The 27,612-nt window shown below is 34.5% G+C and overlaps 1 protein-coding gene across 1 annotated transcript in view; it reads right to left on the bottom strand.

Annotated features, from left to right (window-relative positions):
• Window positions 1-27,183, bottom strand: part of LOC105250960 (centromere protein I) — a 156,209-nt gene extending 129,026 nt beyond the window's left edge. Inside the window, exon 1 of the mRNA XM_025407534.1 lies at window positions 26,790-27,183. Coding sequence (XP_025263319.1) covers window positions 26,790-26,794 — 5 coding nt within the window. The 5' untranslated portion in view covers window positions 26,795-27,183. The remainder of the gene's footprint in view (window positions 1-26,789) is intronic.
• Between the last annotated feature and the right edge of the window lie 429 nt (window positions 27,184-27,612).

The following is a 27,612-nucleotide window of genomic DNA, read 5'->3' as shown; positions in this document are numbered from 1 at the left end:
TTAATTTCTCGCTGATAAAACGCGGTTGAACACTAAGCGGAACTGAGAGCGATTAATAATACACCTTTTATCATCAGAATAATATATCCCAATTGTCTCTAAGAGATATAATACGGAATTTCATTATAACCGTACCGTTTTTAATAAAGAAATGTCGTTTCTTTTTCCTTTTCCGACATTAGCATAGTTTATCTTAATACGTATTACGCGAGAGAGATGTTAGTCGTCTGAAACGAAACACGTAGAATATAATGTCGATATGAATCTTACGCAAATTTAATTTTACGTCAATTTGTGTAAAAAATATACACAAACGGTGGACGCACGATGTATGTAATGTAAAAAAAAATTAAACATTGTCCGAGAGATTTATTTATTTGCTTAACTGCTGCTGTTTGCAACCGTGAAGCGGGAAAATAGCGACTAACGGTTATACATTTTAATCGTTTTATTTATATTTCCACTATTTGCCGACAATTTGCGCGCGCAATTCTTTTCCGTGCGAAACAAACAGCGGTCAATAGCGGTCAATAGTTTGATATTCCCTCCCTTGAGAGAGGGAGAGGAGAAGAGGTCGTTGTGCAAACCGGGTCGGGATGTAGGGCACTGCGGCTCCTGAGATTCCTGCACGTTTTACCGAAAGTGTAACGTGGGAGAACGTAAGGAAATGGAAAAACGAGGGCCGGCGTACCGACTTGTTTGTTTCGCGTGCAGCAGTTTCTTTTATTTTATCGGAGCTGTGCAGCTCTCCTCTTTAGCGCAGTTCCGCGAGCGAACAGCTGAAGCTGACAGCCGGATAACGTCCGCATTTATATGCGCTTACACATGTACCGCGTGTCTTGTACATAATATCGAATAAATAATGCGAACCAGATCTGCGTTTGTGTGAGCGCGCATTTTATTTAGTACTACGCCGCGACTTTTATATCGGCATCTTGCATATACGGAAGTATAAATGATGAAGGAAATGTTCGATTGAAAGTAATAATGTCAAAAATAAATTTGTCTACTAATCGAATCTCGAAATAATATAATTTCCCTTTATCGAAGAAAATGTATCATATCTTTGTTATCTTTATGAATTTAAAATTGTATTGAAAATTTAAAAAAATTCTCCCTAAACGATTTAAAACGATTTGAAATGAATCAATAAAATTTGAGGATAAATTAATAGCGAAACAAAATTAAGAGAAGAAAGAAGTTAGCTCCGGAGATAGTTCAGATGATTTAAATCCGTATAATCGATCGAATTTTCATCCCGTTTTCTTCTCGCACCACTCGATAGAAAGCATCCCTTAGGACGATAACGCTGCCTTGGTATTCTTAATCTCGAATAACTACAAGAGGCCAACAACGTTGGTGTGAGTCCTCACGCTTGCCAGGATTTGTGCAACAACCCTTGATTCTTGGCGAGGATTTACACCGAGATTCGCAGAGAAAAAGAGAGAGAGAGAGGAAGAGAAAGAGAGAGAAATACATCGTTATACATCGTGAAGGGAGGTTGATTTTGCGATGGGACACGAGGGAGAGAAGTGGGCGGGCAATTTGCGGCGACGGCTAATTACGAGAGTAGTTACGAAAGTGCGGAATAATTCTGCATGCGCGGATTTATTGCCAAATATTAAATTATTCTTTTCTTTCGCCGTGCGTCGTTGATTCTCGCGCGTATAATAAAATAATACGTACGATGAGCGCGCTCGTAATAGTTAGTTTAAGTCCCATGCATTAAGGTTTATAGGTTCTCCGTTAAAATTATTCCCTCATCGCGATGTTTTGAAATTAATGATAGCGTAGAGCGATTATATTTTAACATTTGTACACGCGATTTTATTCTACTTTATTCGCGCCTGCATTTTCTCTTCATTCTTTACGCTCGCGTTCAGTTTACATCTCTACGCGATAAAAATTGTCAACCAAAGTGTATTTTTATTGCTCGATTTTATATATAAATATTGCTAAAGAATCGATGAACTCAAAGGCATATTTTTTCCTGTTTTTTTAACATCTAAGACTGCAGAGTATTTATAATGTCTCTCGGAATAACGGGCGAGACCGCGTTCAGCTTTTTTTTCGGAATACACCCTTCGTAAGTGCACTCTCTGAGAAAAACTGGCGGCTAACTGTGCAAGAATGGCTGAAGCCTCTTCGACCGTCCATCACCGTTCCACTTGCCGGAAAATACGTTCGCGAGGCAATGCAATTCGAGACTACGCGAGATCAACGAGCGGAATCGACGCGCGTCGTAAATTCGCGGACTAACGCGACTCGACAGCTCGTTAACAGCTGACGCGTGTTAGTAGAACTCGGTTTACGCGCAATAAAGAGACGAAATTGACTGCGCGGATTATTTTGCTCCCCTTTTTTTCGAGCAAACGCTAATAAAATAATATAAATATCAAACGATAATATAATAAATAAGCAAGAGATGCTCTCTATCAACTTCGTATAAAATCATCATTACTCATCTTTTTTTTTTTTTTTAATAGTTCTGAAGTAATTTTTCAAATTTTTCCATATTGCGGGATGAACACAAAATTACATATTTCTCTTACAATCTTCACTGATCGTGTTTAATCTTGGAATATACACGGCGTTCCTCCAGATTGTTAGCATTCGTGATAGTTGAACTGGAGTGTATCATGAATCTTGCGAAACACGTTGAAATAATGATAATCCTGCCACGCTCGAGGGATTGTTTCGTACAAATAAACCTCGAGGAGATTTCAGAGACGAGCGAATAACTTGTCCGACTTCGAAGGATGATACCCGGGCAATCGCGATTATCCATTTCCGACGACTGTCATCGCGACGCTCGTTGCATCGCGCCGTTTCGCAACGCGCGAACGAAGACAAACTGCGTGAACTTTCTCGCATAGTCGTATAATAATTTCCAATTACCGCGAATTAACGGCGGCCCATACATTTTAACGCTGTCGCGCTGACCCGCGCGCTCGCGAACGCGCTGTGTTTGCGCAAACTGTATTTCTAGGACGCGTTGGAATATATTATCTCCCTTGCCTCTCTCTCCCTCCGTGTTACAAACGGCGGTAATTATATATGCGGACCGTTTAGGGAGCCTGTGTGTGTGTATGTGCTCGTGTATATTATGACGAAAATGATACGAAATTTGCGAAATATACAATATCGCGTGCGGTCTGATAATATGCGGATAAAAATATACATATTTCTACGTTTTAAGAAATTTAGAAAATAAGTAAGTATACATATATTTTGTCTTTTAACTAAAAGATATATTTAAAAAAATTTAGAAAATTAAATAGATAAACATACGCGTATCTCTGTGTGTGTGTGTGCTGTCTCGGTGATATTATATAAAAACTAAAAAAAATATCACTTTTTTCTAAATTAAAAGAGTAATTTTTGAAAATAATGTATGTATTATGAAACTTGAAAAATAGTTTTTAGATATAAAAATAGTTTTTAAATATAATAAAAATAAATAAAACAATAAAAACATTTTTATTTGCAAACTGAATATATTTAAATGTCTCGATCCTTGGATGTACGAATTTATGTAAAGTCGTAAATTTTTTTATTCCTCAATGCTTTTATCCACGTTGCAGATGCGCCGTTCGAAACACGCATCCTTTTTGGTATAAAAAGGAGCAAATCGTGCGAGACAATCTGTTAAAACGCGAAACAACACACAATCTCGTCGAGCTCCGATAAAATCCGGACGTCTCGCTTTCAATCCCGCGTCATGCGTTTTTTCCTGACAAATAAATTACGAAATCGTCGATTTCTTCAATTTGTTTCAATCACGCGAGAGATTGACGAGCGCGTGTACACTTCGATCTCTTTCACACCCCGGATACGTACGATCGATTATTCCGGTAAATTACGTCAAACGAAGCATCGTTCAATAATTTATCGGTATTACGGGGAGTTTAAAAATGCACCACGGCACGTGATATAAATATCCAGCGACGGTGTCGCTATATTAACGAGCGTTTATCGATTTTTCTTGCGGCGGAGGCGTATCGGAAAGAGCGTGTTTTTTTCCAGCGCAACCCTTAGATAGCGCATCATTAAACTATACCTTTAATGAGTCGGCTCGTTTGCTGAAATTTTCGTAACGCCGATATCGATTGGAGGAACAAATTATTTGTTAGGCTTCGATCTTCAGTCACGCAACGTAATCAACGATGGTTTATACATTTGTATTGATTAGTCGCCGTGTAACGGCGCAAAATACCATCGTGATTCCCGTCACGTCGCGTCTCGCGCAAATAGTTAATTAACTTAAGTTTAACGATTTATCCGTTCCACCCGCGTAACAAAATCCATGACGAAGACGCGTGCCGAAAATACGTGGAGAGACGGAAATGGAGGGGAAGAGACGCAGCTAAATTTTTGAATCGTCGAGGAGGAAAATGAAATTTTATACGTGTCATAAATCTCCACAGAGGGAATATTAGAAAATCTGTAAATCCGGGAATTCTAAAATTCAAGATCAACTTTAAGGTCCAGGAATCGAGAAACGATCGGGATATTTGAGAAAATCTGAATGTATATTTTTTTTTTTTTTTTAAGAATCCAGAGATCTCTGGCGAACGAAACATGTGTACGCTGCGTAAACATCTCTTGGCTCTTGCGGCTGTAACACATACATCTCATACGTCCCATCTTTTTCACCGGAAAACTTTCCTCGCGACTTACATGCCCCAAGCTTAATGAACGACGGCGCGTCTTGTCGCGCGATAAACCGGGATTAATCGCGAGAGCTCTCTCTCCCTCGCTGCCGGTAATATCTCCAGACTTAACGAGCTTACTTCGGGTCGCGGAATGGTTCGCGGATTTCAGCATCTCTTCCCCTTAATTCGTTAAAACGCGACCGGCGCTGAACAACCGGCTGACGAAGTGCTCCAGGGATCGTAAACCAGGAATAACCGTCCTCTCTCTGTCCTCTTCGTTCGCGACAGGGGATCGAATTCAGAATCTTACCGGGGCATCCCGTTTTACGTTCTGTAATTTCGAAAAGTCTTCGTTCTGTCTTTCTCTTCTTTTTCCCCTGTTCTCTCGTTTTATACAAGATACAATGCTTTTACTCTTTCCGTGACGCGTACAAAAGTGTTTTCTACCTCGTCGGATCTCCATCGATCATCCTCGCAAGCTTGAACCGATCCCGGTGTTGCTCCGTAGATGCATTTGAGGAAAGAGAAGTTAAGAGAGCTCAAATTGAATGGAGTTCAAATTTACCTTATTCGAATTTCCTCGCTTCTTTTGATATAAAAATATGTCAAGAAGTTTTTCAGTTCCATAATGAACTACGATAATTGACATAAAAAATTAGTAATCTTTTGTTATTAGAAAAAAATGTTCTGATTTATTCACGATATTTCGCTCATATCGATCGCGATGTAATTTTTTTTGAATTTTTTTCCCCTGCATAAGCTTCCTTTTACGTCAATCATAGTGTCATTTTAGCGATTGTTATTTGCTCATGAATTTTCCGAGGAAACTATCCAAACAAAGGAAGCTGTCTCGGATTTGATATTCTCCTATCCATCTATATCTATCTTCTCGTTTCTCTCCTTTGCTTTTTGTTTTCTCGAGTGAATTCATCTTCTTTCTCACTTGTTCTCTCTTTCTCGCTTCTTTCCCCTCGTTTTTTCGCGATTTTACTAATGTAATTTTACTAAAATCCGCATCGTTTTCCAATGAAAGTATGGTTATTTGATTAATTATTCAATCACGACATGTTGATGTGATTTGTTCGGTTCATTTCCACATTACTTGTTAACAATCGAAGGAGATTATTGTCACGGGAATCCATTTCTAAGAAATAATATCGAGAGTACGGTCCAAAAAAGAGAGAAAGGCTCGCACAATCAAAGTTCAGACAGTAATATTAATCTTCTTGCTAGATAAAAAATATAATTATTCCGTTCAAGTAATATAATAATCAAAAAATTATTTTTAAATTACACAAAAATATATCTCGGAAAGAATGTACTGAGTTACATATGAAATTTGCAAATAAATATATATGATTACATCGAAAGACTCGATCGGGGTCAATTCGTGAGTCTTCGCTAAACACGAGAGATGCTGAATAAACGAGGCGAGGCATTTTCTGCTCGCATAAACGAACAATATGATACTCGAAACACAATGAGAGGTAAGAATCGTCTTTTCCAAACGGACAATCAGGACGCAATCACGAGTACCAGGAGAACGTAAGAAAAAGGAAAAAGGTATACTCGAAGTGGAATATTCAGTTGTCTTCAACAGACAACCCTGAAAGGACGCTTCTTCCTAGAATTTCCACTACTTTGCGCTATTCGCGTAAGAGGGTTGGATGTAATCGTGCGAGAAGAAATCAATTACGTAATATGTGCTGCAAAGTCTATTCTCGTTCTTTGCGTTACTTAATATGGAATATCCTGTCGTTGCTCCTATCATTCTTGAAAAAGAGCGAACAATTGGCTTTCCGATCAAATTCGATATCAAGTCATTACCCGATAAATTGAAAAATATTGGGGCGACTTGTCCATTTTTGCGCTCTTATATTTCTTTAAATGTACGAAATAGTGTTTTAAGCTTGCGGCAACGGATGATTTAATTGGATTGCGCGGGGTCTGAAAAGTTATGTCGCAATAATCCGGAGGATTGGAAGCAAGATACGGCACGCGTTTATGATTGTTACATTTAATTTACTCGCGTATATACCGTCGTAATTGCGAGAAACGCGCGGGCGAAAAGCAGTAGGTGTACATAACGTGTGCGCTCTTAAAATGGGAGAATTTAATTTCGCCTCTCGCGTTGGACAACGTAGCGAGAGAGAGAGAGAAATTAGTTTCGGGATTCACTCTTTTTTTAAGAAAAACACGCACGCGCATTTATATCAACGCTCTCTCTCTCTCTCTCCTCTCTCTCTCTCTCTCGCGCGCGCGCGCGCGCGCGAGTAGGTGGCCCAACATAATTATTTCTTCCTCGTGTTACAGCTATCTGCAAAGCGATTTTACGCGCGTATGCGAAATAATCTCTTTTGCCGTTGCATAATGTCACCGCGCCGCTAATATTATTCCGCACACATGACAACTGGATAGAAATAAAAGTCGGCCAACAAACATCCTGCGCAATATCCTGAGGTAATCTTCTTCTTTACTCTTTTTAATACATAATGTATAATGAACAACGAGATTATCCGCTAATTAATTTTTTTTTAATTAATTAATCGTGCTTATGTTTTAATTTGAATTGTTATTGTTTGCTCGTTTTAACATATAATACGATGAGCACGATCGTACGCACTGCTTAATTAATTCTTCAAAAATTACCTTTAAATGTAATTGTTTTTATATTTCAATAATTTCTAATAATTTTTATATTTCAATAATTCAATTTAATAAAAAGAAAAAGTCATTGTTTTTGCAAATGATACCTCTCTTTATTGTTCTTTATAATTCACGTTATTGTGTGTAATATTGCAAAAACACGTTCTTGCGAATATATGCTCTATGTGTATATATAAATACTTAATATATAATATTTTGAAATGTTATATATTGTTTAAAATATAAATTTTTTATCTCAAATATTTTAATATAAACAATTTTTAATGAAAGGTTCTCCTATGTTTTGTCTCTCGTGTATTACGATATTTTTACAAAAGCAGAATGCACATCTTGTTTTGCTTTTTTGCAGAACAAATATAAATGCTTTCTAACATTTGCGTTTTAACCGTAATCAGAGACATAGTAATGGTTGATTGCGCTTTGTGCAGTTGTACGTATGTGCTTGAGATGAAATATCTTTATTTATAAATACCGATCTGAAACTCTCGTCATTTCTATTTCTTACGACAGACTGGTGATGCATTTGGTCGCAGAAATACATAAAAATAACGCACTGCAAATTAATAAAAAAGAAAAGAAAAAAAATTAAAATTAAAATATATTAAAAAGAAAAGAATCGAAAAGAAAAAATATTAAAATATATTAAAATCGAAATGTATATTCGGAAATATAATATATATTGAAATACTCAAAACTAATTTTGAGATATAAAGTGTACAAGAGACGTTTTAAAGTTCGAAATATCATAAAATTGCAATCCAATTATTTGACAAAAAATTCTCAATTTTTCATCCAAAAGTGAAACTTAATAGCGGTAACTTATAACGATACATAATAACGTTCGAAAGTTAAACAAGAATTCAGTAACGAAAAGAGTAAAAAGATTTCAAACAGGGATGCGTGTTATGGAAATAAAAAGCGCGACGAGAAGATCTGCTCGCAAAGTCGATTTCTCATGTAAAAGTCGACAACTAATCTAATGGAAAGAAAACACAGGAGAGTGAGTAAAAACTCGAGTTGTACGAAGGAAGAAATAAAGCCAGGATGAAAGATAGAGAAAGGGAATGAGAGAGAAAGAGAGAAAGGGAGAGAGATGTGCCATACAATAGAGAACAGACGGTCGTTTCTTTTCAGAGGATATTCGAATGGAGGATGTAGTACGATAAGGATACGGAAATACAAGGAGAAAAGTGCGGCAAATAAAATGCCGCATTTTCGTATAAGCTTTGCCTCGTATAGATTCAAATAAGAGCATCAAACAAGTTTCGCGTTAGGCAACCGCAAGAAATTCTACGTTTTTCGTGTTCTTCTGTTTTTACTTGACCTTTATTTTTCCCGCTTTCCTTTCAATCAAATACATATTACATATAATATGAATTATTTTAATTGCATAAAGGATACTTTAGAATATCTCAATTTTCTGGTGTGCTGATTTTGTATTTATTTATTTGTATTTTGCAAATTTAGTCTTTATCTTCGGACATATCTTCGAATCTCGAGGCAATTCCGAATATATCTTGAAAAGTTTAGATCCTCATATGTGTGTGAATCTTCACTTTCATCGCTTCTACCCTTTTCTGTTATCCAGCCACCCCCTTATCTCCCAGACTGTTATTATATTTTTTACACACGCTCTAAAATCGTCACGATCGATGCCAGGTATTTAGGTATAAAAGTCGGGTCGGAGACTCGGTCGCTTCTTTCGTTTACAATTTTGCGCGATGTCGAGATGCGATGTCGGCAACGTATCTCCTTAAACCACGTTTCATATACGCGAAATAGCGCTTAACACGTAAGTGCTCGTAAAATCGCGCATCGCTTTTTTACGGTCGGTTCTCGCCCGTAAGCTTCCGGTTCACCAAGGTGTTCTTCTCGCGACGGTACCTTCACGCAACCTGTCGGCTTTCCCTCTCTCTCTGTTGCTTCCGAACTATATCCGTAAATATCGTGAAAAAGAATATTAGCGAATATCCCAGGAAGCAGCTAACTTGTGCGATATAATTTATAATAACGTAATAGCGATCATTTCGTTTGGTATAATATTTATTAGATAATTTTTTAGAGTGACAGGAAGGTGTACTAATACAATAGATATACTATTTAAATATATGAATTCGATGTATGACTTATCTATAACTTATATATCGTAAATATCGTCGGTCTGACAAAGGAAGGTGACAAACTTCAAATTGCTGTTCGCACGACTGGTGATCCATCATTTCCCATTTGAAAGCTTCCTCTTTCTCTGTCTTTCCCGACATCAAACTTTATTTGCGACATTTAGTTTTGACATTTTCAGAGATGAAAATTCTCCACGCGTTCTCTTTTGAAAAAATTATTACTCTACGTTTCCATTCGTTCTCATGTTTTATTCCCCTTCACATTATTCTTATTTGATGTTATTCGTGAAACGTTATTTCTCTCGCATTTCATTTACAAAATTATAAAAGCTACTTTCTGTGCACAAAGGAGTTCTAATTCTTAAAAACAGCTTACTGCAAAATATGCGGCAAAATATTCCCTACTTTGCTGAGAGAATATTTTCCCTGAGTGAATAATCTCCCTTTTTATTTTAAGTCTACGGATCGTAGTCTTGTGCGTCATCGAATCTTTTCATCGACAAGTTTACGTGTTTGCCAATGTATTACTTATAGTAATTGCGGATCGGTGTAAGTTGACTTGATCCGCGCTACTATACTCAAGTGGCGGATACAGCGTTCAGGTTAAAGTCGAAGTTCCCTCGCATTAATACGTCTTGGTCAGGCTTTAGGGAACTCTCGCGGGATCCACGAAGCTTCATTACCAGCACTAAGTTTCCGCCGAGCGTCTCCGAAATCCGAAATGGCGTTAGCCAACTTACTGTTACTGCATCAAATCTTCTCGAAATATTGCACGGACTCCAAGGTAAATTGCGCTCGGTATAACCCGCGCTCAAATAAAGTGCATCCGGCTGCTTTAACGATAAGTTCGTATTGTGGAAATCAGGAAATCGGATTAATGTCTTTAATACGGGGTTGCACGAGATACTAAGACCGGTCTTATCTTTTGTCTCGAAATTCAAGACAAGAAGAGATTTTTAATTAGTTATCAAGATACCGAGACTAAGATTGTCAAGATTAAGCTGATTATTATTCAAAGTCATCACTCGGAAAATTTGCGATTTATGATATTTTACTACAGTGATTTTTTTTTTTTAAGAAATCGACGACAATGAAATTATTTTTATGTATGACATTTTTGTGAAATTTAAATGGATGATTATAGCTTTTAGAATTGATCTCTAAAATATTATAACACTGCGTCTGAATAATCCAAAAATTTTCAAAATTAAATTTTTTCAAAGATCTTAGAACATATCAGAGATGTAAAAAGCTCACGTCCACGCGCGATCGTTAAAAATTGAATTTCCTTCGATAGGATGGACGCAGATCGTAACGGATCGTTCGTCAGCGAGATTGCAGCCGACGAGATTTAACGGAGAGCGACAAGAACGGAAGTCGGCGACGACGCGGAAAATCCAAGTCGAGTGTTTTCCTCGAGAGAATCCTTTTGTCCGTTATTTTTATAGCGCGCGACGCGACAATTTCCCTCGCAGTCTTACTGCGTGCACTCGAGTTTTATCGATGCACGTGACAGTTTCTTCTCTTTCGAGGGCGATAAATAAGATCGCGGTTTACGCGAGTAAGTACGTAAATGCTGTCGTTTTTCGCGGCGAAACGCGATTATATCGAATGTGCACCGGCAGTCGTTTACATTTTAACAATAAACGCGACAGCAGCGGCAACAACAACAGCAGCAGGTCGCGTTGAAAATATTCGCTACGCGTCACCGATTAGCGTCGCGTTGGCGAACTTTTCCGCGTCGAGGTTTACAATGAGTTTTTTTCCTCTTTTTTTTTTTTACACCGAGCACGTCTCTGAACGTCCTGCACCGGCTGCGGTAAATTTACACCGGCCGCAGAAATGAATGTTGACGAATACGTTCCATTTTTCACCGCGAAAGATTCGTCGGAAAATTAAAAAGTGAGAGAGAAAGAAGTTGCAAAATGCTTCATATACATCTCTGCGCGAAAAATTATCACGATAATGTCGAATCTAACGTCACACGAAAGAAAAATTATAGAGTCCTAAGTGCTTTTACACGATGAGATCGTTATATGAGATTATATTTATGTCTGAGGTTGTCCCGCGAGACATAAGCGCATATATCCGGAGTTAATAGTCGAAAAATGACAAAGCTTCTTTACTGTCGTCAATTACATAAATTAAACAAATTAATTATATTTGCTCATTCTAAAAACCTGTTTTAAAAATAAAAAAAAATGTATATTTTACACAGTATACATAATAATATATAATAGTCAATAATAGCAGAATTATTAATACAAAACAAATTTTTAAATTTTTAAATTTTTAATTAATTAAAAAAAAAGTGCTGCAAAAATACAGTGACACATATTTTGACGACAATGCAGTCGATTTATAAAGCAATTGTAGTCTTTCTTGATTATTTTATTCTTCGTTTTTATTTTTTTTAAGAAAAAAGGATGTTGGACTCGTAAATATTCAAAGAGAAATGCGTTAAAATGTTATGCGAATTGATATCGCGGCAAAAACGTGACACTTGTTGCTTAAATGTTTCGCGCAAAGGACCAGTTTTTGACAAAAATGTCAGTTTAACCGTTCTTTAAGCTGTCGCATGCAGATTCCTCTTTCCAGGGACGACTCTCCGTTTCCGCATACACATCGTGTCCTCGAAATCCTTGGCGACGAAATCCGAGTCCGCTGAATCGACCAGTTGATAGCTTGAAGAACTTGCAAGGTAGTCGAATGTACGTCGTCGAGTGCGATCCGAAAACGGGAACGCGTACCGAATACGAAAGAGAAGCGTGAGAAGAAAAGCGAAGGGGAGGAGACGTGAGCCACGAGGTGAAGATAAATGCAGTAATCTAAGTTTTTCCATCTTGCGGCGCCCCGTTCACCCTGAGTTCGAAAGGACGAACGAAGATTCCTTTAGTTCCTTTCGCCGCGCACGCATCTCAGGGAGATTGTCATCGAGTAGTTCAACCCTTTCGGAGTATTACTTCCCATCGCTATTGTAATAAGTTTCTCTTTTCGATGAAAGGAGCTCATCACTGCAGGATTTCATCACTGCTTAGATTTTATCACATTTAAGTGTTTATTGAAATTAGATTAAATCGCGACAGAGTCCTGGCTTACGAGAATTATTTCACTGCGTTAAATTTTCAAAAATCATAAATCTTTGATTAAATTCTTGAATTTCCAGATCCTTTTAACTCTTCATCTTTTTAGAAATCTCTTAAATTATTAATTGTTGAATCTTTCCGAAATGCTTATATTTACAAGTATCCTTGCAATTTCCGAGTTTTTTATGTTGGAAATAAAATTCATTGATCATTCATTCATTCAAAGGTATGCTTGACATTTTCGACTCGCACCGAATGATCGAAGTTAACGTATTTAATATGCATTTTCAAACTTTACGTGACACGTCTCTTCGTGTCGAGTTTCTCCCCGGTTGCAATTCTCTCCACATTGCACCCTTCAAAGGGATCGCCGAGCGAAAGGGAAACTTTCGAGGGACGTCACCGATGTCCGCGTGCTTCGTCATTTTTCTCTCTCTCGCCACAGATTTTTCTCAGTCCTTCTTTTTCACTCTTCTTGCACTACCCGGCAGATTTACGAGTCACACGAGTGTACGTATTTCACGGGTCATAATTCGGAAAAAAAGAATACGCTCTTGACAAGTTGTACCAGCGTTTCACAACGATGACAAAAAATGGATTACATCGCGCTTAAATTTCGCTCTCGAGTTTATATCCATTTCGTTTCTCGCGTATCTCTCGGGTTGAATGTAGTAAGCATCGATAGTTTCCCGATCTTATCGTTGGCCGTTCTACATGGCGCGATCGTTTTCTGGTTTGTAAATTGTTTACCCTCGACATGCAAACCAATCGGCAATACTCAAGAAGCATAATCTTTGATCGGCAATAATTTTTTTTAAAAAAAGAAAAACTTTTTAATATTGATAAAAATTACAAAATTATTTTATAGCTTGAAGTGCATTTTATAAAGTATTTTAACTCTTGAAATGGATTTTCACCCAGAAAGATTAAACGATGCAGTAGAAATTAATTATTAATGTGAAGAATTAATTTAGGAGTTTGACAATTTCAAGAATATTAAATCATGAGAACTTATAACAATAATTGAGAGATTGAATATATGAATTAAAGAATAACAATTTGAGAAACATTGTTTCATTTAAGCGGCTGATATCCTTGAAAGATATAGCTATTCTACGCTTAGAATACCTCTATCCTTTAAGGTTGATTTTCTCGATGGAGAATCGATGGATCGGAACATAGGAAGGGAATTGGCTGATATTTCAATCAGGATAAGTGTCTACTGTTTTATTAGCTCTTCACTTGACTATAGCCATTCTTAAGAATCCTGCCTCACTTCCCGGTCGAAAATATTCCAACAAATTTATCTGTTTTAACCATTAGATATTTTCAACGAACATACAAAAAATTTAAATAAATAATATCAGTAAATATTATAAATTATTAATTGTTAAATAATTAGATATAAAATATGTATCAATATTCGCCCGAATATATTACAAAAAATTATTAGAAATATTATTAAAAAAATAATCGAAATATCATACGTATTAATATAATGCTTGTAATATTCATGTAAAATTTCTATCATCTAACAATTAATACAATTGCATGTTAGATAACGACACATCAACTTCCTGAAAAGATGTATAAACGATGACAAATTTTCTCAATTTGTGGCGATAACAAATAATAGATTCTCAATCATGGAAATTTAATGCACTATGCATTATTCCAGATCGTTATTAACAACAACCCCGCATCTGAAATTCCATTTCGCATTCTTTAGCGAGAAGGGAGAAGGACATTCTCTCGTCTTTCTGTACAAACATCGCTGACCCTTCTCAATCTTCCGAAAACAATGTTGACCCATGGTCGAGCGCAGTGAAACACTCACATATAGGGGTTGGCTTTATATTTTCTCGCCCGTTTTGGCGCCCGAGGCCAACCGGGTTAAAGTATCGAAGAAGAATCCAGAACGATAATTCTTTCAATCTCACGATATTCTCACACAAATATTCCATAAACGGTAAACCGTTTGAGCAAGCTGCTTAAATATTATATTATTTGAATATATTCATAGCAATATTAATATTAATTACATTCTAGACGCACGATTATATCGTTAGGCAGGAAGGATTGAGAGCTTTGAATATGCATTTCAGAGAATCGATAAGTCAAGAATGCAATATCTCGAGGATACGTAAGGAGTCAACAATACTACAGCATACTGGATGATCTCGAAAATTATCGAATATCATAATCTTAGGAAAATGTAGGTATTCAAAGAGCTAATAATATCAAGTAGGAAGGATTTGAGATAAAACGACGAATGCACAATGGGACTATTATATATGACATTCAAATATCTTATTAAAAAAAATATTATACGAATATCCCAATAATTAGGATCTTCAATAATTAGGATCTGTATAGCGATCTTAAAACTTAAACAATCTAAAAACTCGGTGATAAGGTGTAAGACATATTTTTCAATGATAAATTTATAGATTACATTGATATTAACATCAAGAAATTTATGTTACTAAAAATTCATATTAATCGAATGACTTGAGAATACAACAATATTTCTAAAGTCCATAAATCTAAAATATTCACACTAATTTAGTGGGACGAAATTTAAAGAACGAGAAGGTGGAGCGTCTCTTTTATGGGGTTTAATCAGATCGAAATGCTTTCGTGCCGTTTTCATCTTCGTATTCGTGCGAATTACGAGCTATTACCGTGCCTCGTTCGAATTCCATTTGCCCTTTTCACGCCATCGAATAGCCAGTTAAGAAGATCATTGCCAGCTTCTTCGTAGCCGAGGGGGACTTTCTTAGAGAATGGCTCTCTGTTACGAGTACGCTAATATATAGAACTTTCCGAATCCGAGATTATAATCGCAATTATAACGCAATAAATGTGGCCCAGAGATTGATTTTCAAAATCCATCAAAAATTAATTTAATCAAAGCTATCAATATTTTAGATATTTCAATAGATATTTTAATAAATATTATTTTTTAAATTTATTTTAGAGATTTTTTTAATTTTTTTATCTTGTTAAATAATTAATTTTCTTGAGGACAGATGAATTTCGAGTTAAGAAGTTACGATGAAAAATGGAATCAGCTCAGTATTTGTAAATTCGATAGATAAATTAAATCTTTATATAATTATATTTATTTAAAAATAAACATTTATTTTAATGTAAAGATTCTACGTTTATTCGTGATTGGAAAATATGATATCGTTAGTGTATCTTGGTAGAATACACTCGTTTGGAAAGCTTTTGAGACGAATACAATCAAAGTCTCGACGACACCGTATAACTATTATGCCTCCCGTGCGAATCGTACTTGAAACTTGAGAAGACTATCGAGTATCCTGAAATGGTCTAGTAGGATGGTCATTGCGCGACCCGTTTCCTTAAAATGAGGGCAAACTGACCCTTTTTGCTTGTTCTCAATAACGCGAAATGTCCAGTCATCAACAGTCCCTGATATTTCGAAGAAGTCGTAAGAATGACGATATCCGTATCGTACCTGACGCGGAAATGGCACAAGAAGCGAAACGTGTGCGCGCAACAGCATTTTCCTCTTTCCTTCTGACAAAATCTTTCTTTCATTCTCATTAAAAAACTTTATACTTGATATAACATGATTTATTAAATTTTTTTTAGAAAACCATCCACAGATTAAAACGAAAGTTATGATACGCAGATTAATAATTTTCGACAGTTTATTTAAGAGAACATTTATAAAAGAGATGTTCTTCCATTGTCTTTCTATCTTATTATTTTGTTTCGTTGCTTCCTTAATCGAGTTCGATTGGAAAGAATTTTATATATTCTAGATCGTCATAAAATATAATAACTGCTCGCTTGTTTATTTTCTCCCTTTTTTTGCCTCTTTTTTTTATTTCCGGAATAATAAAAGCTCACGAGTAGTACTGAGTTTTTTGCAATCTCGCGGATCAACCGCTCGTCAGCTGTAGTTCTAACGGCAAAAGACTTCGCATATCTGCGCAAGCACATTTTACGATCGTCTGATCCACGCCGTATTTGCAGACTACCCTGCCGATTCTCCCTATGCGGGTTTCAACTACTTTACTCTTTTTACAAACTACTGCACGCCGTTCTTCATACTGTTCCGCACCGCGAAATTGGCAGTTAAAAAGAGATCGATTCCTAGATCTGATTTTTTTCCTTCGAATGGATCGCTGGCAAAGTAACCGTCGAATATTTAACATAAATCTCTTTCCCCTCTCTCTTTCTTCCAGCTCTCGTTTTTTCTTTCAGATTTAATGATTTTTTCGTGATTAAAGATATGTCTGATATGTTTCCGGAGAATGTCGTACATATTTACGAAAATCTGTGATACATATTTGAATCTTACATTCAGGATTAATATAAACATAATGAACTAAATTATTGCTAATACAAAAAATTTTTCAATAATAAAATTTAGTAAACAATATGTAATATGATAATATTCATATAGGGAAGAACTGACTTTTCGGAAATTTTATTCAATCATGATGCGAGTGGACTCTAAGACTTTCCAAGAAGTCTATTTTCTTATTTCCTATTCAAGCACTACTATTATACTTATGCTGAACCCAAAATAAAACGAGTTGGGCGAAGTTTAGGCGGAGAGCCAGTTCTCTCTATGTGGTTTCCATGTGGCTTACATCCCAAGATTTTTACTGCCTCCGTACGCCGCGGAATGGACACTTAAGCGAAGGGATCATCATTATATGGAATATATCCGCGCATGAAAATGTGGATAAGCGAGAGAAGTTCCGTTCCCTCGCAATATGTCAGAAAGTTCGGAAGCCGTACCACTCCTGAGAACTTTTTCACAAACAACCTAGAACGACGTTCTAACGACCGATTGTTTTCCTAGCAATTAGGAACATATGTGTAGAGACGAGCTTGAAATTTTGTCTACTAAACAACATTCGTTACGAAACTCCGAAAGTTCAGAACCGTAACTCTCCTGTGTTTTCCCGTACCGGCTTAATATAGTTGGGTGTATAATCTCCTGTCTCCTCCATCTCCAAAAAAAAAAGATCAAAAGGGCAACACGAGGTGCATCAAGATAATAAAAAATTAATACGATTAAGAATAAATTGATAAATAAAACAAATATTACATTACGTTAATAATTCCTTATGCTTTATAAACGAATTTAAAATGAATTTTTAATATCTCTCTTTATCGATTCGTCTAATTAAGTTTCCTAATAATTGGAACACTTTGCGTACAAAACCCCGCAAATCTAGAAGAAAATGACCGTCCATTACGCGTGCAAGAGCTTCCAGCTTTTTATACGGTTTCTTTCTTTCCATTCTCACTTTTTTTTCCCTTTTCGCTTTCCTTTGACATTTGAGGGTGAATGGCGAGGTCAATGACGTAATTACGAGGTTGAAAAGGCTACGAGATTTCTCGTCGACGGCCTTTCAACATTTCTTACGTCTGATTTCTAGAATTCCTAACTACTGCCGAGTCTATAGTGAGGAACAAATACACGAATTCGAGACGCATATACAACTTTAATCACTGCCACTTCGAATTCGAAAGTAGATAATAATTTTTGGAAAAAATTTGAATAACTTATAGATTTTTTTCAAATATTCACGCGTGAAATTAGATATTTCTCAAGAAGACACAGTCGGATAGTCGCTCGAGCTAGTGATTTTTCGCACGAAAACTTATTGAAAAGTGATCGTGGCAGCAGCCATTCGGCCGAGAACTCGATTCCAACCAGCGATGATCTCCTTAACTGGCCATTCCGCAACACGGGAAAATCGGCAGAATTGGCTGCTGGCCAGGAAGATAACCGCGGAAATACGACCGGGGAATCACGCTCGCGAACTCGTTCGTGGAGACGAGTCTGCTGGAAGACGCACACTTTTCTCTTTTCTTCTAAGGCTATTGGACGTATAGGAAAGATTGCCGTCACGAAATTGAGAAGGGTCAATGTGGAGCAGGCTTTCGAGGACGAACGATAAAGAGAAATGAAACGAGAGAGAGAAAGAAAGGAAGAAAACATTTCTTACAAAAGGAACCGACACAGTCCTCTCGCAAAGACATCCCTCGTCCAATAACTTTGTTACGTTGAACGCAGCTGCGCAACCGGAAGGTCGGATTTTCTATGCATAGAATGCGCGAGAGGTTCCAAGATGAATACATCGTCTGCGCAATGTCGATATACGATAATTCACGAAGCGAATTTTTCATACGATACAAACTTGTTTTTTACACGTACTAATAAGCGTGGTTATATTTTCACGCAGAGAAAAAAAATAAGCGTCAAATCAAAATTTATTTACTTAAACTAACACGCGTTCATTGTTTCGTATATACGCAACAATTTTTAATCTTCTTAGAAGAATTTAATAATTTCAAATTTCAACAATAATAATTATAGTCTTATTTCAATATTGTAAATGTCACCTCAAGAATATGTAATTATTTAATTTTACTTTAAGATATAACTACTTTAAGATATAACTACTTTTAGATATATCTACTTTAAGAATATGTAATTATTTAATTCTACTTTAAGATGTAATTATTTAATTCTACTTTAAGAAAATTATAATCTTTGATTTAAAATGTTATTTTCTATCTAACGGTTTCTTTTCCATTCGAGAAAAATAAATCTTAAATTATAAGAATATATTTTTCTTGATTGAAACTATATAAAATGGCTTCATTCAAGCAAGCAATTATATTTCTTCTTAATTAACGCAATATAATCTCTAATTTCAAGATTTCCATATTAAAACTAAATATATTTTCAAAATAAGAATGTCCTTTTTTCCTGTGTGGAAATTAATTTAAAACGGAAAATGACACGTGAAAAAAACAAAGATGAAAGTCTCGTTAATTAGATAAAGCGAATTTTTTGTCCTTCTCTAGGAAAATCGGATTTAATTGCGAGCATTACATATAAATGATGTGTACTCGTGACATGTGAGTCGATCTAGGCTAAATCGATAGCTACGCTTCATCGTGTAACTGCAGTTACTTACGGGAATACTAATTTCCCGGATTAATTCTAGGCGACCATCGGGGAGATTAATCGTGACGGAAACTCACAAGCCATTCTCCGCAGAATCCGGCGGAAACGAGCGGATCGAGAGGCCGCGCGGTCCGAACGCGCTAAATCATGCACCGGGCGTCGAGCGCGGGATTTTGTTGCGGTGAAATACATTATTAAGATACGTTATTACCGGTCAAGTTTATTACATTGCAGCGACGTCGCGTCGTAATAACGGACAGTACGCGAAATTTTGCACAGTTACGCACAGCGTAAGCATAATTTCCGCGAAATTACAAGCTGCGCGACAGCTTTTTGCACGAGAAATATATGCTCGCATCTATGGAGGATGTCTGTGAATATTTTAAACGCATATATTCCTGCAGATTCTATATAAATAACCGTGTTTAAAATTACGCTCGAAACCGATAAATTTAAATAAAGGAAGAGAACGTAATATTTAATATTTTTTAATTATGAATGCTAGAAAGCTGAAATTTCTCTCCTAAGAATTTAGAACATGATTAAGTATCGATATATCCCATTCACCGACGATATCATTAATGTTTTTACTAAAAAAACATGTTTCTTGGATTCCGTAAAATTCGGATGGGATTGTGAAAAATAAAAATATTTATTTAACTATTTGATTTACAATAACTTGATTGATTAGAGAACGAAATAGAAAAGTGAGAAATGAATCCTTCTGCAGAAAATGAAAGCAAAGATCTGACTCGATTACAGCACGTGTGGTTCATAAAAAGTAGTTATGATCGTCGTTAAATTTCAGTATCTTCCAAGCCATGTGGTTTCGCAGCGCAAGTAGATGCGCGCAATTTGCTCGGAACACTGATGTGAACGAGAAAAGTTTCGTCGACGGTCATACTCGACGTCCATGATGTGTTTCATGAAGCGCTTATTGTAAAAAAAGAATTCGCGTATATCATATACACATATGTCCGATAATGTTGCATATTGTGCTCGTAATATAATATAAGACTCGTAATATAATATAAGACTAACATTCATCATTTGATATTTTGTCTCCCACATGACATGTGTATATGTATATAAATTTCGATATTTAAAAAATTCTTTGCGATTTTATATATTTATATATAATTTTATATATTTATATATAATTTTTATATTTTACTTTATTGTTTAATTACATTTTAATCATGATTTCTTTGTCTCATTACATAAAGAAAGTTTCATATTAGATATCTTTTTAATTCAAAATATATATAAATAATTTAATTAAACATTATAGATTAAATTTTTGCACTTTTATAAAATTTTCAAACACGATTTGCAATATGCTTTACTACTTGCAATATCGTAACGAATTGAAAAGGGACATCACGCGATGTTATTTTAAGAGACGTTCATATATCAAATGAGAGAAAAACTTCCCTACTCAATATTATCTTACTTTTCTTCGAGACGAACATTCTCTTTTATTTTCATGAGCGACTTTTAGCATCGCAGGAAGATGGCTGCTGATGAAGGCAGAGACGTGAAAATTAGAATTTCGAATTAGAAATTCGAATTAGAAAACACGATGATGTGATATCTTTTCCTCTGATTATGCCTGATGTGCAAAAACAAGTCATACTGCGAAACGCTTCTGGCGTGATTAAAATTCTAATTCGTGGATACTCGAAATAAGTTTTAAAAGATGCTATTTTTTCATTTAAAGAAACAAACAAAAAGAAAAAGTTTAAAATTTTTAACTCAGGCAACCAATTGCATATAAAAGAATTTACCTTTTTAATAAAATAATCTAATATTCTATTATATTCTTTAATCAAGATTTGTCTTTACAAATTGTTGTTCTTACATTTTTTGTTTCTGCACAGCACAAAATTTGTTTGATGATATCCTGTCGCAATAGTAAAAATTTTAATGAAATTGTAGCCCTTTTACGTAGATGAATAACAAGATAGAAGAAAAATGAGAAACTGTCTCGCGTGACGGCAAACAGCTGATGAAAATGTGATTCATTAAGAATTTTATGAAATTTCTCGCAGCGATTAGCATATGGAGAAGATTTACGACACAAAGTACGATCGCATCACACATATGGCGCGCAATCCATTTTACTTTCTAACATACTATTAAACCACACACGCGGTGCCACTGGTAATGAAAAGGGTTGATCGATCGTACAATGTAATTAAATAATTCATCATCGGACTTGTCCGATAATTCTCATCGCTATGTATAATGTGATCACATAATAATTAAGCTGAGAGTGTACATTTTTTAACGTACGTTAGAATAAAAATACCTGTCTTTATTATAATTTTAAAGATAAAACAGATTACACTATTTTAATAAAAATATAGAATATTTTACTTATAAAATAAGTTAGTTATTTGTTTTTATTAATATTTTAATAACATTAATATTAAATTCTATACACACACACACACACACACTTATATATATATATATATATATATATATATATATATATATATAAAACTTGTTTAATATTTTAATGTCATTAAAATATTAAAATATTAATTTATATCTTTATGTGCGTGTATATGTATGTGTGTGCATGCACGCATTCATTTATAACTAATTCCATATTATTAGTATATATTAAACTATCATTGAGAAAGTTAATATTTTTTTATTAATTATTAGTAAATTATTTAATAAATAAGTAAAATAATAATTTTATATTAAAAAGATTATTATAAATATTAACTTTCTTAATTTATTTAAAGTTACACTGAAAGAGAAAGAGAGAGAGGGATTAATCTCATTAATTATATTTCTATTTGCACATATTATCGATTAAATTAAATAGATGTATGTATTACAGACAAGCATAGTTTGTTTAGTCATTAATATTATTCGCGTAAAAACGAAATCTTGTCGACGTTTCTTATGATTAATATACCGTAATGAAAAAGAAAAAAAATTAAAAAGCCATGCTCTTCCGCACAGCTTAGAGCAAAACCGCGAAGATTCAACAAATCCCCGGATAATGCTTATGACGTTGTTTGTTCTTTTTTGCTCTTGCATCTACAAGAGAGAATTTATTCACACTCTTCATAATTACTTTGCATAACAGAAACGACGCAATCTCAAAAATCTTTATACGTTTTACATTTTTTGATTAATCATTTTGAATCATTTTAATCATTTTTAACAAATTTCTTTACTTTTCTCATTAATCTTCCTAATAAAAGATCAAAAGAGATTCAATCAAAAAAATAAATTCAAATTAAAACATTTCCGAAAGCACTTTAAAACGTACATGATTTCTTAATATTTCATCGTTTTTAACATTTCATTTTCCTCGACCCAAAATATATATTTTTTTCAGCTTCAAAATATAAAAAATCTTTATAATATAAAAGAAATTTAAAAGAATTTTATTAATTTGTCCTCTCATAAAGAAAGATAAATACGCGTATGCTTGGTATGTATATGTACGTATTATAAATTATCATGTCTCAAAAAGTTCAAAATTTGAAAGTTTATCTGCAAGTTTCAATTTACTAAACTATTTTGCTATTATAGTTTTAAGAATTCCGATGATCTCGGAAGAAAGAACCATCGTTTGTTAAGAGAAAAGCTGACCCGCATTCCTAGTAGAATCGATTTAACATTGCTCCTCATGAAATCCTGTATAGCGTAATTTTGTTATCAAGAGTGATCGAAATATATCGAGAGAAACATTTCGCAGCGACATAGTTACTCGTGACCCTTTCTTTTTTTTTCTTCTTGGCGAAAGGACGGAAACTTTTCGCTTTGATGCTCTGAGAAAAATTGATTGTACTAATTATAAGATACGTATGTGATAGAAGGCATTTTGGTTAAACCAAGCAGAATATCTAGTTATCATGATAAGTCTTGATTTTTTATAATTAGAACGTTTAATAGATTTTACTGCAAGGATTTGCTTAGTATTTTCTAGTTGGATCTCTAAAACTTCTTATTATATTAATTAAACATGGACACAGTGATGAAACTTTTTTTTAATTTAATATTATACCAAGAAAATTTGGTAAATTTAACAGGAAGAAATTAATCATACTCATCTTATAATTCCTAAAGGAATTCTGATTCGTTCATTTTCCAATAGACATATTAATTGAATTTAACATTTCTAATTAATGCAATCAAATTTTTTTCTCAGTGCGGAGATACGTGATGCCAGAGCAATATCGACGCTGATTTCTTCTTATCTCGAGACCGCAGGTATGAGACGCGGTACAGGATTACGTGGGTTGCAGGAGTGTTACAGGATTACGTGTAGCTCGTACGGGCCTGTAACGCCCGCTGTTGTCATTGTGCATCTTATAATCCGACCGAGGCTGAGATTAAAACACTCGGCCGGAGCTTTACCCGGGAGAGAATTATGGAAAAGTTCGAATGTGTTGTGACGATTCGCGTATTTCTTAAGATACACTTTTTTCCCGCAATTTTGAATCACATTCGCTTTGTGTCAAATCACGAATAATAGACTCGAAAAGAATTCAATTGGAATAATTCACTGTTGAGTTTTAATATTCTGTCTTTACATTCTCTTTCCGCGACAAACATCTCGAGAACGCGTTTGTTAAATTTTTTAATTTCATTTCTCAGGCATCTCTTGCGCATTTTGGTTTGTTTTCGCCTACTTCAATACCTCTAGCATCGAATTATTAAAAAAAATTTTTCCTAGAATAAATATTAGAATTCATCAGGCAAGATAATGATCTAATAAAAAATATTAGTTCAGTTTTTTCAAAACATGTCGAAGATTTTGTCAGTATGCTGTTAAAATCATTTTCTATCAAAACTCCATAAGAGAATTCTTTGAATGACTGCCAAATACTGCAAATAAGATTCTATCTCACATATCGAGATATATTCATGGAATGCATAATGAATATCGGCGCAATAAAGCAATATTGTGCTTTAAAATTATCAAATTTTGAATTGATAAAATTGTTAGAATCAATGTTATCTGTTTTTATTCTTTGTCTCTCTCTTTCTACGTATGTGCGAATTATAAAATCATTAATCGTTGAATATTACGGCAGAGTATTTTTACCTTTGATCTTTTCATCGTGAATGTATGTCATCTTTAATATCTTTAATATCTGTTTTACAAAAACAGATGGATAATAATGGATGATAATGTAATTATAGATTTTTTTCATCGAAATATGAAGTTTAAATGAAAACACATCGAACAGGGCAAATCGATACAATTAGAGATCACAAATGTTAAATGAAATATGAGATAGAAATAAAATAAATTCCACTTCTCTATTAGTAGTTAATTAAATTAATTAAATTTGAAAAAAAATACTTATTTATAATATACAATGTGTTAAGCACACTTTTCTGTAGTATATTTGTTATTAAATTTGAAAATAAAATAAATTTAATAAAAAATAAAGATAAAAAAAGAATTTTTTAAATAAAAATATACTAATAAATAAAATCATCTAGTTATTCTAATTATATTTATATTTAGTTTCTCTAAATAATAAACTCATACATCAAGAAACACAAATTGTTTCTAAAAAATAAGATAATGCTACAAACGCATTTTCGAACAGATAATTAGTCATATGAAATACATTATTAGATTCATTTTATTTTCATCATTATTGCCTTTTCATCACTAATAACATCTTATCATGCAACTGACGAATAATTAATAACACGCGATGTTCATTAATCATTGCACCTCTAATATATAATAGTGCGAAGAGAACTTTTATATGAGGCATTATCTGAGGTATTATCATTTCCTAAGAACACGTTTCTTCTAATGTTTCCCTTACAATAATTTTAAAAGATAGACACAAGTTCCAAATTTGTATCCTGAATATACATTGCTATACAAATATATAAAATGTATAAAAGATATAATAAAAACAAAATATCGATCTCGATTACGTGATTTAAAATGAGTTAAATTTTACAAAAAGACAAAAGAAAATAAAAATAAAGAAAATTTAAAGAAATAAAAAATATAAAACTGTTTGGAATCATGAAAACGTTTTTCGAACGTAATCTTTTAATGAAGGTGAAAGGACCAGGAAAACACGCGATGCGATGACATTTTTCTCGGTCTTCTTTTGCTTCTGGTTGAAAAAATTCGAGGAGTCGAGGGAAAATGGAAAAAGGGGAAAAAGGCTCATTAGTGGCGACGAAAGTATCGGCGGTTCGCCACAGTTGAGCTAATCTCGTGGTAATCGCATTTCGCGTAATTAGCAGCTGATTCTCTCATTCGTTTTTACTCAGCCTAACGCTGCTCAAGGCCCAGATTCATTGGATATATGATTGCGTATCGCGTGAAAATATTTCAACGAGTTAAATGCTATATTTTTTATCTCCAGCCATCGATTTTTGCAGGTTGAAACAAGCGAGAAATTCCTTCCGTTCGAATTTACGAGATATTACAAATTATGAAAATGTACGATTTTATTCCGAAACTGTCGTCGTGAAATCGTTAAAGTTGAAAAGTGTCACGAGCTGTCAAGAAAGTGATCTTAAAACGGGGTTAGTGCGCACAGCGGAAATACCTCGCCAAGGTAGGTAATTTTAAGAGACTTTTGCAGTTTCTGCCAATCTCCATCAACCATGTAATAACGTTGGCAGAAAAGTGCGAAGGGATTAGTACGTATAATATCGTCGTTGATCAACCAGAAAATGTCGGCCGAAAGACAGCGATATTACTCGATGTTCATATAATAATCTTCGTTTAATGATGATTACAAAGGATATCAACATCGTTATTACATGATATAAATACATGATAATGTGTAAGATATTATGATTATATCCTACAACGTAAATTTCCTGGGCATATTATTTTCTGAGCGCAATCGTTAATATATAATACTATTTCTCGAATAGAAATGATACATTTTTTTAAAGAAATTTCTAAAATTTGTTTTTCGCGAAATAATAACTTTTCTTTTTCGTTCTGCCTATTTATCTCTATTTCTCCCTATTTAAAACTTTAAAGGTACAATAAATCAGCAAAAACGATGTGAAACGCGCTGAAAGTTTTTCGCTGAGATTTATTTGTACCTACATTAATCTGACATTACCATCACAAGAAATCAGATTCGAATGTATAATTAAGTGTTGATTTATTATTAATTTATTATTTCAGTATATCAAATTAATTTATTTAAATTATATGATACAATGATGCAAAATAAGTCTCTACCGCGAAAATAAATCAACAATTAATTTTACAAATAATTATAATAAACTAACAAAATTATAAATTACTCACTTCATTATTTCTCCGTTGTTGTCTCTCCTTTTCCTCTTATTCCTTTGTTGCTCTCTTCCGTGTCAGGTTAGATTTCACTCTCACTCGCGAAAACACTATTAATTACGATCGCGCACATTACTTTTCAAAACACGACCATCTCACGGTACTTTACATAACACTCCCGATATTAATATTACGTTCATTTTATTTTACATTGAGACAAAGAAATCAAAAATGATTACACGCTTTACCCGGCAATCATGGGAATCACAATTCGCGTATTATCTCTACTGTTAATAAATAATGTATAAATACACTTTTTATTTTACTATTTTTCATTAAAATATACATTTTACTATTTTCCATCACTTCCGAAAATAATACGACGCCTGAACCGGCTCACGCTGCTACTCACCCGAACCGCGCAATAACAATAAGGTGACTGTATCATTGAAGCGTGACGTCAGCACTACGTCAGCGCTACGTCACACTTCAGGAATGCGGCGGCGAGCTACTGTTTACATGTGGTGATTCTGTTATTATATCATTTACACGGTGAAGTTCGAATAAGTAAGAAGCATCTCGTGGCGTATATCAGTGTTCGCGTACTCTTGAATTATCGATCACATGGCATTTACTAAGAGATCCCATCTTCGTATAATTGTGATTTTCCCATCGCAATATAAAATTAAGTACGCGTCGTGCGAGATTAATATCGCTACATAAAATGCCGACTGTATTCTGATAAATTGCGATAGTATAATGGACGGCAATTATTTCTTGAAATGTGCCTTTTTAAATATGGATTTAAAAGTCTTTACTCGTGCCTTTTAAATGTTTC

Source organism: Camponotus floridanus, unplaced genomic scaffold (assembly GCF_003227725.1).
Source record: "Camponotus floridanus strain SB8 unplaced genomic scaffold, Cflo_v7.5 scaffold18, whole genome shotgun sequence".
Taxonomy (NCBI): Eukaryota; Metazoa; Arthropoda; class Insecta; order Hymenoptera; family Formicidae; genus Camponotus; species Camponotus floridanus.
This window is presented reverse-complemented; position numbering and strand designations above follow the sequence as displayed.